Source organism: Malaclemys terrapin, chromosome 2 (genome assembly GCF_027887155.1).
Source record: "Malaclemys terrapin pileata isolate rMalTer1 chromosome 2, rMalTer1.hap1, whole genome shotgun sequence".
NCBI lineage: Eukaryota > Metazoa > Chordata > Testudines > Emydidae > Malaclemys > Malaclemys terrapin.
This window is the reverse complement of record NC_071506.1, coordinates 60,147,516-60,160,738: the sequence shown is the minus strand read 5'-3', so window position 1 is coordinate 60,160,738 and position 13,223 is coordinate 60,147,516. Positions and strand designations below refer to the sequence as shown.

The 13,223-nt window shown below is 39.0% G+C and overlaps 1 protein-coding gene across 1 annotated transcript in view; it reads right to left on the bottom strand.

Moving 5' to 3' along the window:
- ARFGEF1 (ADP ribosylation factor guanine nucleotide exchange factor 1) overlaps positions 1 to 13,223 on the bottom strand; it is a 169,575-nt gene that overhangs the window by 23,881 nt on the left and 132,471 nt on the right. Inside the window, exons 22-28 of the mRNA XM_054018001.1 lie at positions 12,665 to 12,815; positions 5,617 to 5,707; positions 4,372 to 4,412; positions 4,112 to 4,281; positions 2,112 to 2,263; positions 1,772 to 1,944; positions 541 to 701 (exon numbers count right to left, since the gene is read on the bottom strand). Of these exons, the coding sequence (XP_053873976.1) occupies positions 541 to 701; positions 1,772 to 1,944; positions 2,112 to 2,263; positions 4,112 to 4,281; positions 4,372 to 4,412; positions 5,617 to 5,707; positions 12,665 to 12,815 (939 nt within the window). The remainder of the gene's footprint in view (positions 1 to 540; positions 702 to 1,771; positions 1,945 to 2,111; positions 2,264 to 4,111; positions 4,282 to 4,371; positions 4,413 to 5,616; positions 5,708 to 12,664; positions 12,816 to 13,223) is intronic.

Sequence of the window (13,223 nt, the reverse complement as noted above, 5' to 3'; positions counted from 1 at the left end):
GCCACTATAGCAGGGGTCGGCAACCTTCGGCATGCAGCCCATCAGGGTAATCCGCTGGCAGGCCACGAGACATTTTGTTTATGTTGACCGTCCACAGGCATGGCCCCCTGCAGCTCCCAGTAGCTGCAGTTCACTGTTCCCAGCCAATGGGAGCTGCGGGAAGTGGCGGTGAGCACATCCCTGTGGCCCACTGCTTCCCACAGCTTACTCTGATGGGCCACGTGCCGAAGGTTGCCGACCCCTGCACTATAGGTATGTTAGCAAAGGGTGCTCCTACCATAGGAACAGATACTGAGAAGTTCCAATCCCCAACAGCTCTCATTGAAGGTCCCAAGAAAATTAACCAACACGAAGTGCAACTTGTTCAAAGCCTACATCAAGATATTTATAAACAAATGTGCAGCCCATGCCCTCTCCTGGACTTTAAAGTCCCTCGTAGAATTTAAAGCCAAATTTTTAAAGCTGGTACAACTGCACATTTTTATGTTATGAAAGTATTATTAATTTAAATACTTATGATTTAAAAAGTATGGTTTATACCTGAGGTCGGTCTGATACATATTTTGCACAATGGCGAATGAGGCGGATTGCTTCCATGCTTGTGTCTGGAAAAGCTGCATTGCATGCAAATTCAGACAAACATTTTACTGCATCCTGGAAAGAATCTATGGTGGCTGGGAAGTGTTTTTCAAATACAATTGCTGGAAAAAATACATATATATTAAAATTAACACATGGGTCCTTCAAACATTTTCAAACAAAATGTCAATTGTCCCCTAAAATAATTTTTAAAAGACCAAGATGCGAATCTAGCATAGGAAAAAGGGAAGACAAAAGTGAGAGAAATGGCTGAAGAGATTTGTGTCACTGCTTGGTTCTGTTAAATGTGTAATTATTACAAAAACCAAAAATATTCTGTTAAGAATTCATACAGAGGGCACTGTATTCTTATAATAGATTTTAATTTCACACCCATTCACTGATGTAGTCTTCTAAAGCAATGAAAGCCTGCAATTAAATGAGTTAAGGCTTGATATTTAGCACTATCTATATTTAAACACATTTTTACTAAGAGCTGAACAGCATCCCCCAGGACGGGCTACAGCATCAGGAATCACTTGTAGGTCTTTCCCCCACCCCATATTTGTGGTTCAATTGTATTGGCTTTACATATTCACACTTGAGTTGTGAATCACAGAGCTTTGAGAACTTTTTTGAAAGACTGCCTGTTGCGGCTGCACAAGCAATCCCTTTTGGCATTGAAAGCTTGGAGCCAAGACAATAAAAGATCATACAGTCCCAACTGCTTCACTTCCTTCTTTTCAAACAGAACCCTAGGCCAGAACTCAGAGAGCAAAGGGAAGGTGTGCAGGTAATGTGATTATGCAACATACTTGAAGAAATATATCTAAAAATTTTAAATTCACAATCAAAAATGAAAAAGTATAACTTGTTTAAAAAATTCATTCTCTCTCAATAGTTGACTTTTCAGTCTAGAATAAATGTTTATAGCTCTATCATAAAACTTGTGTGTAGAGTACAAAGACAAATGACAAACATGTTACTTTATTACTTTTTGAAGTATATATTCTTAGTAAACTACAAATTTTTAAAAAAGCAGTAAAAACAGAGAAATATTGTTTTAACATGTATTTAGGAGAGTTCTGCTAGGCAAATAATAAAATTAGAGCAAACTGAAAAGAACAATGAGCTGTTCATTTGCTTCCACATACCCCGTAGTGATATCTGTAAATTATGCATCAGTACTTACTGACAATGTGCCCTGTAGTTTGAAATGCAAGTTCCACTATACTTTCATCCTGATCTGATGCAGCCAAATGAAACACTGAAAATATATTCTTCCAACCTGAGCGAATGTTGGCAGCTTGAGAGTTTACCATCTGTGCTATGCACCGTACAACCATGTCTCGAATGGTAGGAGACCTAAATTATAAACAAAATGTTAAATAGTAACTGAAGCTACTGTACTGATTAAAAAACAGAACTTTTCTAAGGACCAATTTCATTTTACAGAAGCAATTCAAACAAAATAACTGATTCCAAAAGCTGGTGATTATGTTCCCAAGTGATTCAGTTAACTGCACAATTACCTGTTTCTCTTCATTATGTGTTCAAACGGCCTTAAGAAGTCCTTCTGGAATCGGAAATTAGCAAGTTCTCCTTTTTCTAAGAATTTCATTGATAACTGCCTTAAGGAATCTACTGCAAAAATAGCTACATCTTCATTCGGATTGCAGCCAACCTAGGAATGTAGAAGTAGAAACGCATGTTGGCATTAAAACTGCATTTTAAGAAATTATTCTGAATTGTCTTTACATTTGAAGATGGAAACGGAAGAGCAGAAATCACAAATTCAGAACCGAAACTTACGATACAAAGTTAAAAATACGTTATTAATTTAATCAATTCCTACCAGCAGCATGGCTCAGTACTTTACCAAATGTTTCTCTCTTCCTAACCTATCCAACTTGTATTTTGAAGAACACATCCCAACTTTTAGAGCTCTCTAAAGATAAACAAATGAGCTCATTAGAGCTACTTCACGAGTCAAAATGATAATACAGCGGACCCTTGCTAGAATGCGTATCTATATCACGCGAATTTGCTTATAGCGTGGGACCATGCATGGATCCCAAATTTAATTACCTTAATTGGAATCCATGGTAACGCAGTCCCCGCGTTAACGCGGGACCGCGCATGGATCCAAAACCCCATGTTCTAGCGAAGGTCTGATATATTAAAAAACACAGAAGACAAATAAGACATTTAATTTAGAACAACAGATTAACTCAACACTGCAAACAGCCAAAGCTGAGTTAAGAAACACAAAACAAACACTCAATGACAGCATATTTTTCCTACAGCAGCCATTTTTAGATCTATACCATGATTAGGGCCCTACCAAAGTCACTGTCCATTTTAGTCAATTTCAGTGTCACAGGATTTTAAAAATCATAAACTTCATGATTTCAGCTATTTAAATCTGAAATTTCACGGTGTTGTAATTGTAGGGGTTCTGACCCAAAAAGGACTTGTGGGGGGATCGCAAGGTTATTGGGGGAGTGTCCCGAGGATATTGTAAGGGGGGGTTGCAGTACTGCTACCCTTACTTCTGTGCTGCTGCTGGCAGTGGTGCTGCCTTCAGAGTGGGCAGCTGGAGAGCGGCAGCTGCTGGCCGGGAGCCCAGCTCTGAAGGCACAGCCGCCACCAGCAGCAGCGCAGAATGAAGGATGGCATGGGTATGGTATTGCCACCCTTACTTCTAGGCTGATGCATGCAGAGCTGGGTCCTCAGTCAGCAGCCACCACTCTCTGGCCACCCAGTTCTGAAGGCAGCAGCGCAGAAGTAAGGCTGGCAATACCATACCATGCCATCCTTACGTCTGCGCTGCTGCTGATGGTGGCTCTGTCTTCAGAGCTGTATGGTATGGTTTTGCTACCCTTCCTTTTGCGCTGCCTTCAAAGCTGGGCGGCTGGAGAGTGGCGTCTATTGGCCGGGCACCCAGTTCTGAAGGCAGCGCCCCGCCAGCAGCAGCACAGAAGTAAGGGTGACGATACCATGACCCCCCTAAAATGAACTTGTGACCCCCCTGCAACTCCCTTTTGGGTCAGGACCTCCAATTTGAGAAAGATGATCTCCCCCATGAAATCTATTAAGTAGAGGGTAAAAGCACACAAAAGACCAGATTTCACATGGGAACACCAGATTTCATGGTCTGTGATGCATTTTTCACGGCCATGAATTTGGTAGGGCCCTAACCATGATTAACAAGTTGGCCAATTTATACCACTGCCTTTGAATTTAGTACAGAATATATCAGCCTTGTGAACAGAGAATAACTAGCCAGGTTCAAATATGGGTTCAACAGAGCAATATAGATGGCTTTAGCCCTTCTACCGTAGATTTTGTATTCTTTTTCCTTTTCTTCTTTAGTGCTCTATTTTTATCTATTATAAAGGATAGTCAGTTAGAACTGAATTTAGGTGTAAAATTTTTCAAAATTTAGTTTTGAAAGAGTTTTAAATAGATAGGAATCATCATTTTCTGATTGTGTGAGCAATTCAAATGGTGTAATGATTAGCAAACATACCTTATTAAAATGATCTCCAATAACTTCCCAGATTCTAGACCACTGTAGTCTTATCCGACCCATGTTATAGTAAGAAATCTCTACTATCTTCTGCAGACTAAACATTCGAGGATGGGTGGCAGACAGCAGTTCATCCATAGATACGGCACAAAGCCAACGGACAAAATCCACTGTTAAACGATCAGAATTCATTTAGTATTCTTTCCAAGCTTTATCAGAAAGCTACTTTGTAGATTAAGATAAAAAGTGATAAAACTTACCAATAGCATTTCCATCCAGTCTTGTAGATCCTGTAAATATTCTGAAAAAATTCACAATTTATAAGACTATTTTTTTAAAAAGTGGCTTCTTTTACAAAAAATAATTTATACCATAACTATTTTGCTACTGTGTTATTGCCCAAAACAGATTTCTAGCTATGACAAAATCTAACTGCCTTAAATACAGCATTTAAGACTCGACAGGTAAATTCTCAAAATCTGGAACATTACCAAAAATGTGAATCATGATTTACTATACTTAGTAAGATTTTAGAACTGCTGTCCCTCAGCGAACTTCAAGAGAAGGTAAAGTACACCAAGAAAAGCAGCATTTTAAATATATAAATCAGAAAGTACTTTTCATTATGCCAGAAAGATTTGGGTCAATATTCAACATTTACAAATGACACCATATGATATAATGTTGACCAAAGTATCTGGTCATAGCAAATACCCACAACTGACAATGGTCTTGTGTATTATGCCTAAATCCTAGGGACTCTTGTAGTCCTTGAAAGGAATACCACTTTGAAATACAGCTATCAATTTTGACAACTATTTAGACACTGGGGGCCTCAGACATCTCCATATAAAACAGCAAGATTTATGAAAGGTTCCGGTCTGATCCAGTTTTGAAAATAAAAACCAACATACTCCTGTAAGATTCCACTTTACTTTTAGGGAACAACTAGAACGGTAGTAAATATCAAAGACAGCATTCTTATAGATGAGTACTAGTCAGGGGGGAAATGGAAGGATGCAGTAATTGGGTAGAGAAGCAAAAGTGTTTAGTGTCAGTAGTTCTCTCTCTCTCTCTCTCTCTCTCTCTCCATAAAGGAGACAAAAATCTATACATTTTAACTGAAGTATTTATTCTTAAATTTATATAGAGAATCAAGATGGACCACACTTTGTACAGCAACAGCAGCTTCTTTTACACCCCTCAGTTTTCCCCCTGCAGTTATTACTAAATATTTGTAAACAGTTTCTGCTTCTCTTTTCCCTACCTTCCTTCTACCTTCTGCTATGATGAGCAACTCCTGCTGTGCAATAACACAAAAACAAAATAAAACAAAAACAAGCACCTTGTGACACTGCAATATGGTGATGCAGATATAGCATTTTTGTAATTACTGAGAAACCAAATAACCTACTTATTTTTTCTATCACTAATTGAATCTACTGTATTCGCATACTGTGAAAAGTTCATGAGGTATCCAACTGGAAGGAAGTTAAATACTGTACCTGTCTACAGCAACAACAACACTTTGGGAACTAGTTTCTCCAATGGATTCCTGAATACTTGCTATCTGCTTCCAGTCCACATTTCCTCCAACTATGGGGAACAATTAAAAAAGAAAAGGGAGGGGAGAGAAGGACAGAGAGGAAAGTATTTTTGTCAGTATCAAAAGAATTGAATATATTTGTATTTACGATGAAAGCAAGTAGACCAATTTTTTCCTCACCTGTTAAATTGGTCATCTCATGGAGTTGGGGTTGCTCCCCCAAACTTAATTCAAGAAAATTCTCTCTCCAGATTCCACTTCTGTTGGAACCAAAACTCACAGAAAATACTTCCAAAGATGCAAAAAACATGAAGAGTCCTATGGGATTTTAAAGTTACCTTTTCTGTTTTTTTCATCTTTGGAAGTATTCTCTGGAAGTTTTGGTGCTGAAACTGGATAATTAGTAATAGCGTCTGGTGCCTGGAAAGAGAATTTGCATATTCTACCAGGAGCAAGTGAACAGAGCTATCAGGATTGGTTAAGGGCTACTCCATGTGAATGATGAAAAACTAATCCCTGAAGGCGATGTCCCTAACATCTACCACCATAAAATACAGAGAAAAATAACTACAAATAAATGAAAATACTTATTTTGAGAGCTAGAAACTGGCCAAGATTTTTTAAAAATCAGCCCCTAAATTAAGGTTCCTAAATCCACATTTAGGGAAGTTTCTGAAAATCCTGGTGTCATAACTATAAAGGGAAGGGTAACAGCCCTCCTGTGTACAATATTATAAAATCCCTTCTGGCCAGAGACTCCAAAATCCTTTTACCTGTAAAGGGTTAAGAAGCTCAGGTAACCTGGCTGACACCTGACCCAAAGGACCAATAAGGGGACAAGATAATTTCAAATCTTGGGGGGGGGGGGGGGGGGGAGGGAGGCTTTTGTTTGTGCTCTTTGTTTTGGGGGGAGTTCGCTCTTGGGACTAAGAGGGACCAGACATCAATCCATGCTCTCCAAATCTTTCTGAACAAGTCTCTCATATTTCAAACTTGTAAGTACAGCCAGGCAAGGCGTGTTAGTTTTATCTTTGTTTTCTCAACTTGTAAATGTACCTTTTGCTAGGGTATTTACCTCTGTTTGCTGTAACTTTGAACCTAAGGCCAGAGCGGGTTCCTCTGGGCTCTTTAAGTTTGATTACCCTGTAAAGTTATTTTCCATCCTGATTTTACAGAGATGATTTGTACCTTTTTCTTTAATTAAAAGCCTACTTTTTAAAAACCTGATTGATTTTTCCTTGTTCTAAAATCCAAGGGGATTGATCTGGACTCACCAGGAATTGGTGGGGGGAAAAGGAGGGGGGGGGGGGAGAGAATGATTAGTTCCTCCTTGTTTTAAGATCCAAGGGGTTTTGGATCAGTGCTCACCAGGGAGTTGGTGAACGAGTCTCTCAAGGCTATCCAGGAAAGGGAGTTAGCCTATTGGGAGTGGTGGCAGCAGACCAGATCTAAGCTGGTAGTTAAGCTTAGAAGTTTTCATGCAGGCTCCCACATCTGTACCCTAAAGTTCAGAGTGGGGAAGGAGCCTTGACACCTGGTCAAAACCAATAAAAACCAGAAACATTGAATTAATATTGCCATGGTGTCTTATTAAGGACACTACTCTTAGGCACTGCAACACACAGAGAGTGTTGAATTATTCTAAAATAATCTATTAGAAAAAGGAGCAGAGTAGAGTCAGAGTTCCAAGGCCAGAAGGGATCACACCAGATCATATAGTCTGACCTCCTGTATATCACAGACCACCCAGCACCCCCCACACTAAACCCAACAACTAAAACTAGACAAAATATTACAGCCCACAGCAGACTAAACTATTATGGGCAACACGTGGAGAACAGGAGGGACTGAACTGCACCAGTACCCACAGTAGAGTATTCAATGAAAGCCAAATTTTTCCAGTTTTAGAATTTGGTAAACAGAAAATTATTTACCAGATACGTTTTTCTCTTGAGTCTCCCAAAAATTTGTCACTTGGGGGTTTCCCCTTTATGCCAAGAAAGTAGAGGCAATTCAACCGTAATAGCTTACCCATTTGGTTCCTCACTCTTCCAAAACTGAACAAGAAGCTGTAGCAAATTCTTATGTGAATATTAATTTCTTAATTTTCTATTTTAAAAAAAATATGTATATCACCCTCACTAGCTTGCACAAACTAAGTGATTTATTTGTATTAGTGAAATTGATGTAGGTCCAGATTGAGAGAGACCATAATGAAAGAAAGAAAAATATCAGGCAATATTTTCTATTCTTTCCCAAACGGTCTCCCCTCAATCTGTCACAGAGGAAGGATTAAAACAATAAATAGATGAAGTGATGAGGGAAAAACAAAAGTAGTGAGAAAATAATATGGAAAATAAGGATTGCAAGTTTCGCTTAGGAAAAAACAGAGTTTATTTTGAGCCCACTTAATTTCTTTAAGGTTTATTTTCCTCTGAAAGGATGTGTCTGCTGTGGTAATTGTGCCAAGGTGGATATTCAAGACCAGGTGGCTGCTTTACAAAATTCCTTCAGCTGAGGCTCTAGTTGTGCATATAGTATGCTTTTCAACAGTGGTTTGACAGCAAGTACACAAGCTTCTACAATGCAATACCTGATCCAGTTAGAGATGGAGAATTTAGAAGTTTTGGCTTCTAATAATTTTGGATGAAAAGCTTAAGTGACAATGGGGACTAACCAACCCAGTGATTCAAAAGGGAGTAGAGAAGGCTTTAAAAGAAACAAGTTTACGTCCTATGGTGGAGAAAGTTTCGGATGGTGGCTTGACTTGTTTTGCTGCCTCCAGGAGTCTTAAAATGTGGGGGAGCAATACCAGGGGAAAATCTCTACAATAAATTTGGAACCTTATATGTTAAGGATGTGAATCTCTAAAGAGCATATACTTCGAGATACACATATTTTAGTGATACAAAAGAACTATAGGACTGGAATTCCAAAAATCTTTGAATCAGGTCACTGGCCATGTCCCTAAACCAACTGAAGTATTTTCTCCAGATTACAGAGTAGCCTTTCAGGGTAGTCAGTTCTCTGGACGTTGCAAGTGTTTCAGCCACTTTGAGAACTTGATTTGGTCAGAACTTTCCGTTTCAACATGGAGGCTGTCAGGTTTGATTAGCTTGGATTTGGGTGTTATAGAAGTCTCTTAGTGAGGAGATACAACCTGTTAAGAAGCTCTGGATGAGGTAGCAGGGACATCTCTGTCAGGTCAGAGAACCCTGTCCTCCTCTGGCACTTCGTTGTTGGATTTCTCCTTTTTAATATGGAACTTGTGGCATAAATTGTTGGTGGAAAAGAGTATGGAATGTAGTTCCATGAACAAGGCACAGCATCAATTCCAAAAGTTATAAGGTCTCTTTTCCAACAGAAGTGCAGTCTCATCTTCGCAATTCAACTTGATGGAAAGAGCTTACCTTCTGGGAGTCTCAATGTGCCCATTATCCAGAACAGAAGTTTGTTTGCACAACCCCTTCACTTGATTTATTGCTTACCTGCTGAGCCAGTCACCTTCCCATTGTATATGTCTTTGTGAATACAAATTAAAAGGATAGAGGATGTTTGACCCAGGTGAAGGATATGCAGTGCCTCCCTGTGAAGGGACAAGCTTCCCATTCCTGTTTATTAATGTACAGTATGTTACTGTTGCATTGTCTGACATAATCTGGACATGGATTTAAGGGAGGCTTTCTTGGAAAGGCTACCTGGGCTAATCTGGTAGCACTTCATTCTGGCAGATGGATGTTCCTTTTCAAATCCATGACACACATTAAATGACCCTAATGTAATGCCTGAACTGATCACTTTACTGTCTAGTAGGATGCGGCTGTGGAGTCCCCATCATACGTAACCTTTGCCCTTTGATTCCACTAATGGAGAGAGGATAGTACAGATTGTGGAAACCTAGTTCTCCATGTCTGCAGATGGAATCACTGCATGTGCCACTATGATCAGAGTGTGATCCCAATACAAGAGACCATGATCTTTGGAGTTCTAGTAAGAAAAGGATTAACGAAAGGTTGGCCCTTTAAATCTAACATAAAATGTAGCTTTTGAACTTCTGTGAAAAAAACTATGGCCTATAATGAACCTGTCTGTATTCACGCAGAACTAGGACAGTGAAAACCTGCCCCTCAGAAGAAAAAGTGATTATGGCTCTACTGTATATTCTTCATAGTAAGGAAATGATCAGGAAGAGCCTGGGCTGTTCTAGACCTCAAGAGGCTGAACAGGTCCATGCAAAAAGAAATTTATTCAGAGCAGAACTCTCCTTACTCAGGAGGCCTTTTCAGACAGAAAACCCAGGAGGTGATCTGTTTACTCCATTTGACCTGGACTGCCATGATAGGAGAAGAGGAACATGAAGAGAAAGCTCAGTGGATGGTCAACTTGACAAACAAAGCACCAGAAATTTGCCACCTCTCTCCCCCGCACAAAGGGCAGAGGGGGGGAAAAAAAAAAAAAAGAGAGAGAGAGAGAGAGAGAGAAAGAGAGAGAGAGAGAAGGTTTTGCCTACTGTTGCCCCAAAATAAGCATTATAAATCATGACACTAATGGATAGGGCAGGAACACTTAATTGCCACTCTGTTTGCACAGCAGGAGAAGTGTCACAAGAGCAAAAGGGGTATTTGCCTCTGGTATTTGCAAGAATGAGGTTCAGTTCAAAACGTGTTGGGCTGGAGGGAAGAGGTCAGCCTACAGAAAAATTCTTTTAGTTGATTCTTGTCAGAACCACCTGCCTTGGGAATGTTCTCCTTTCATAAAGGAAGCGTTGGGGAAAAAAACACAATTGTTAAACTTCTAGGATTTATTAATAAAAAAACCACACATGCATACTGTGGTGCAATTTTTAATTTTAGACTTTTTTTGTGGGTTACCACAGTTCTCACCTAGAAGGGAGAAACTTTTCTTAAGAGGAGAAACACATTACTCAAACCTGGGAATTTATTCTGCACTCATCCACAGATAAGGAAGATTGAGAGTCTCTACAGTATCTTATTTCTGAGTTCTCCTGCATGGGATTAAGAGAACTCAGAACTCCCAACTTTTCTCCAAGGATATGGCAGAGTATTTTCAGTTTCTGTTTACTTTTCAACTTCTTTTCCTAAATCTAAATCTTTTATCACTTACTCCACTGGGGAGGCTGATGGAGGAGCCTGATGGAGGTCGTTCCCCGCACCCTCCCTCCCCCAATGCAGCTAGTGCCATGGGCTCCCTCCCACCTCTAAGATTCAATCAGGGATATTTATGGTATAAGTCATGGACAGGTCATGGGCTGTGAGTTTTTATTTCTTGCCCATGACCTGTCCATGACTTTTACTAAAATACCTGTGATTAAATCGTAGCCTTAGACATAAGTATTTTTCCTTGGGAAAAAAAAACAACTATGCTTGTATAGATGTGCATACATACTAGAATATTGAACAGGAAGAATACTGCTGGAAAGCAGTAATGTCAGAAGAGACCTTGAGTGACTGTGGGAAGCAAATTAAAATGCAAGTTTGCAGTGTAAGAGAATAAAACCAAAATAAAGGTAAATTGATTTGAACTTGCATGCTTCAAGAGAGGACTATCCTGGGCAGTGAAGCTGTAAACTCTCTTTTACAGGGACTAGAATACTGTGTACCTCAACAATAGCAAAACCCATAGCAGTGTGGGGAGAGTGGATGCAGGCAGATCACAAAGGGAGCCAGGGAAAAGGATTGGCTGAGGAGTAAGGGCTGATATTGGGCTATGGAATAGACTGGGATGACAGCCCTCAGACCCCTGGCTGGGGAGCAATGCCAGGGAGCTAGTAACAGAATCATAACTGCTCCAGGAAAAGTGTTGCAAGACAGAGAAATCTTTAGCCAAGACTAAAGCTTTCACCAGACAGTGTTGAAAGCTGTTCTCATGAAGCAAGAGGGAGTCTGGCATCATATTAAAATCAGATTTAGAAAAATCGAACGTTTCTGTTTAATGGTCTGCCTGGGTGCGAGAGAAAGAAAACTGGGCATTGTAGTGAGTGCCAGAATTGTATCTACAACCTTCATTTGTTTCCATGGATTTACTGTTTTACTGCATTACTCCCCACTCTCAAACAGATTTCTTGAACTGCAACCTTAATTTTAATTTCAATTTTTTTGTATATTTATTTGGGTTTTTTTTTTTTTTTTTTTGGTTATGGAATGGGTGTGAATTCAAGAAAGTTTTATTTTCAATTATATAAAAATGTTCCAACATGTTGCTTTTAACGGCTTTATTTATCTAACCTTGAAGATGGCACATCTTTTAAAAAATTATCAGTTTGTCTAATTAATCAGAAATATAACATCCACTTTTTATCATAATGCAAAAATAAAATACCTCACTGATGGCATGAAGTTTGGCTCTCAAAACTTTACCTTTTCTATAACAAAGTAGCCACTTAAGTAGGTAACAGATTAAGATAAATAATTTAAATCAAGTTTTAAACTAATCATTTAAATTATTGTAATTTAAACCAATCCACCTTGCATATTTCTCACAAAAGTCCACAGGGTGCACCAATCAATCTACATTCATAAATCTACACCCCAATTTTATTTCTATGCAAGTTTGGCAAAACAGACATATATTTGGTACAGCGAATTAGCAATATTGCTCAATCTAGTAACACAATACCTTTAGTATGAAGTACTTTTGTGATCAACTACATTTTAATTTCCTCTAAGAAATTACTATAATATTAATAGATATTGCATTGAAGCCATTTTATTCCATTTTCCACCCTGTATCCCCCACAAAGTGACAATAAATCAATAAAAAGTATTCTTAAAAATATTTGAGTAAATATCTCAATCACAGTCCTGCATTTGTATTAGCAACAGCAGAAATGTTTTTAATAAATAAGAATTAAAATGACTTTTTTCCATAATTATGCCTCACTTCAATAAAAAAGCCACTGGCAACCACAAGCTGAGAACTTTATTCAAATATTATACGTCCATACGAAGCTGGATAACTAAAATACTTGGAGCATTCATATTACTCACCTAATCCCAGGCCCACAAATTCATCAGGTGCCTGATCCTTTGTTCCAGTAAAAGAACCTTCCCTGCCTCTCACTGTCCCAGAGATGTAACGTGGTTTTACTCCAGTTCCTATTAATTGTGCCAGCTCAAGTTGACTAATACATTTCAGAATCTAAATTAACACAAAACACAGAAACCACTTAACAGTGAGAAGTGGATTTTAAAAATATTTAATATCCCTGTTCTCTTTTATAAAATTCTTTATGAATGGGCAGATTTCAGGGTTTTCAAAAATAAAATTCTCATTTACACACATACATACTACACACCCAGACTATATGTGTACACAGAATATAAATGTGTACATATAAACACCCACTCTATATACATACATACATACATACATAGCACATACATACTCAAAACCCACTGTACTCCTGAGGGAATTGTGCGCCGGGACATGGACTTGGCGGTGAGGCTACACCCAATCCTGACACAGCGCAAGGACTTGACCTTTCCCAGAAAGGGCCTGGGGCCCTGGCACACCAGGTGTGGGCAGGCAGGCTCAGCCCAGCAGGAT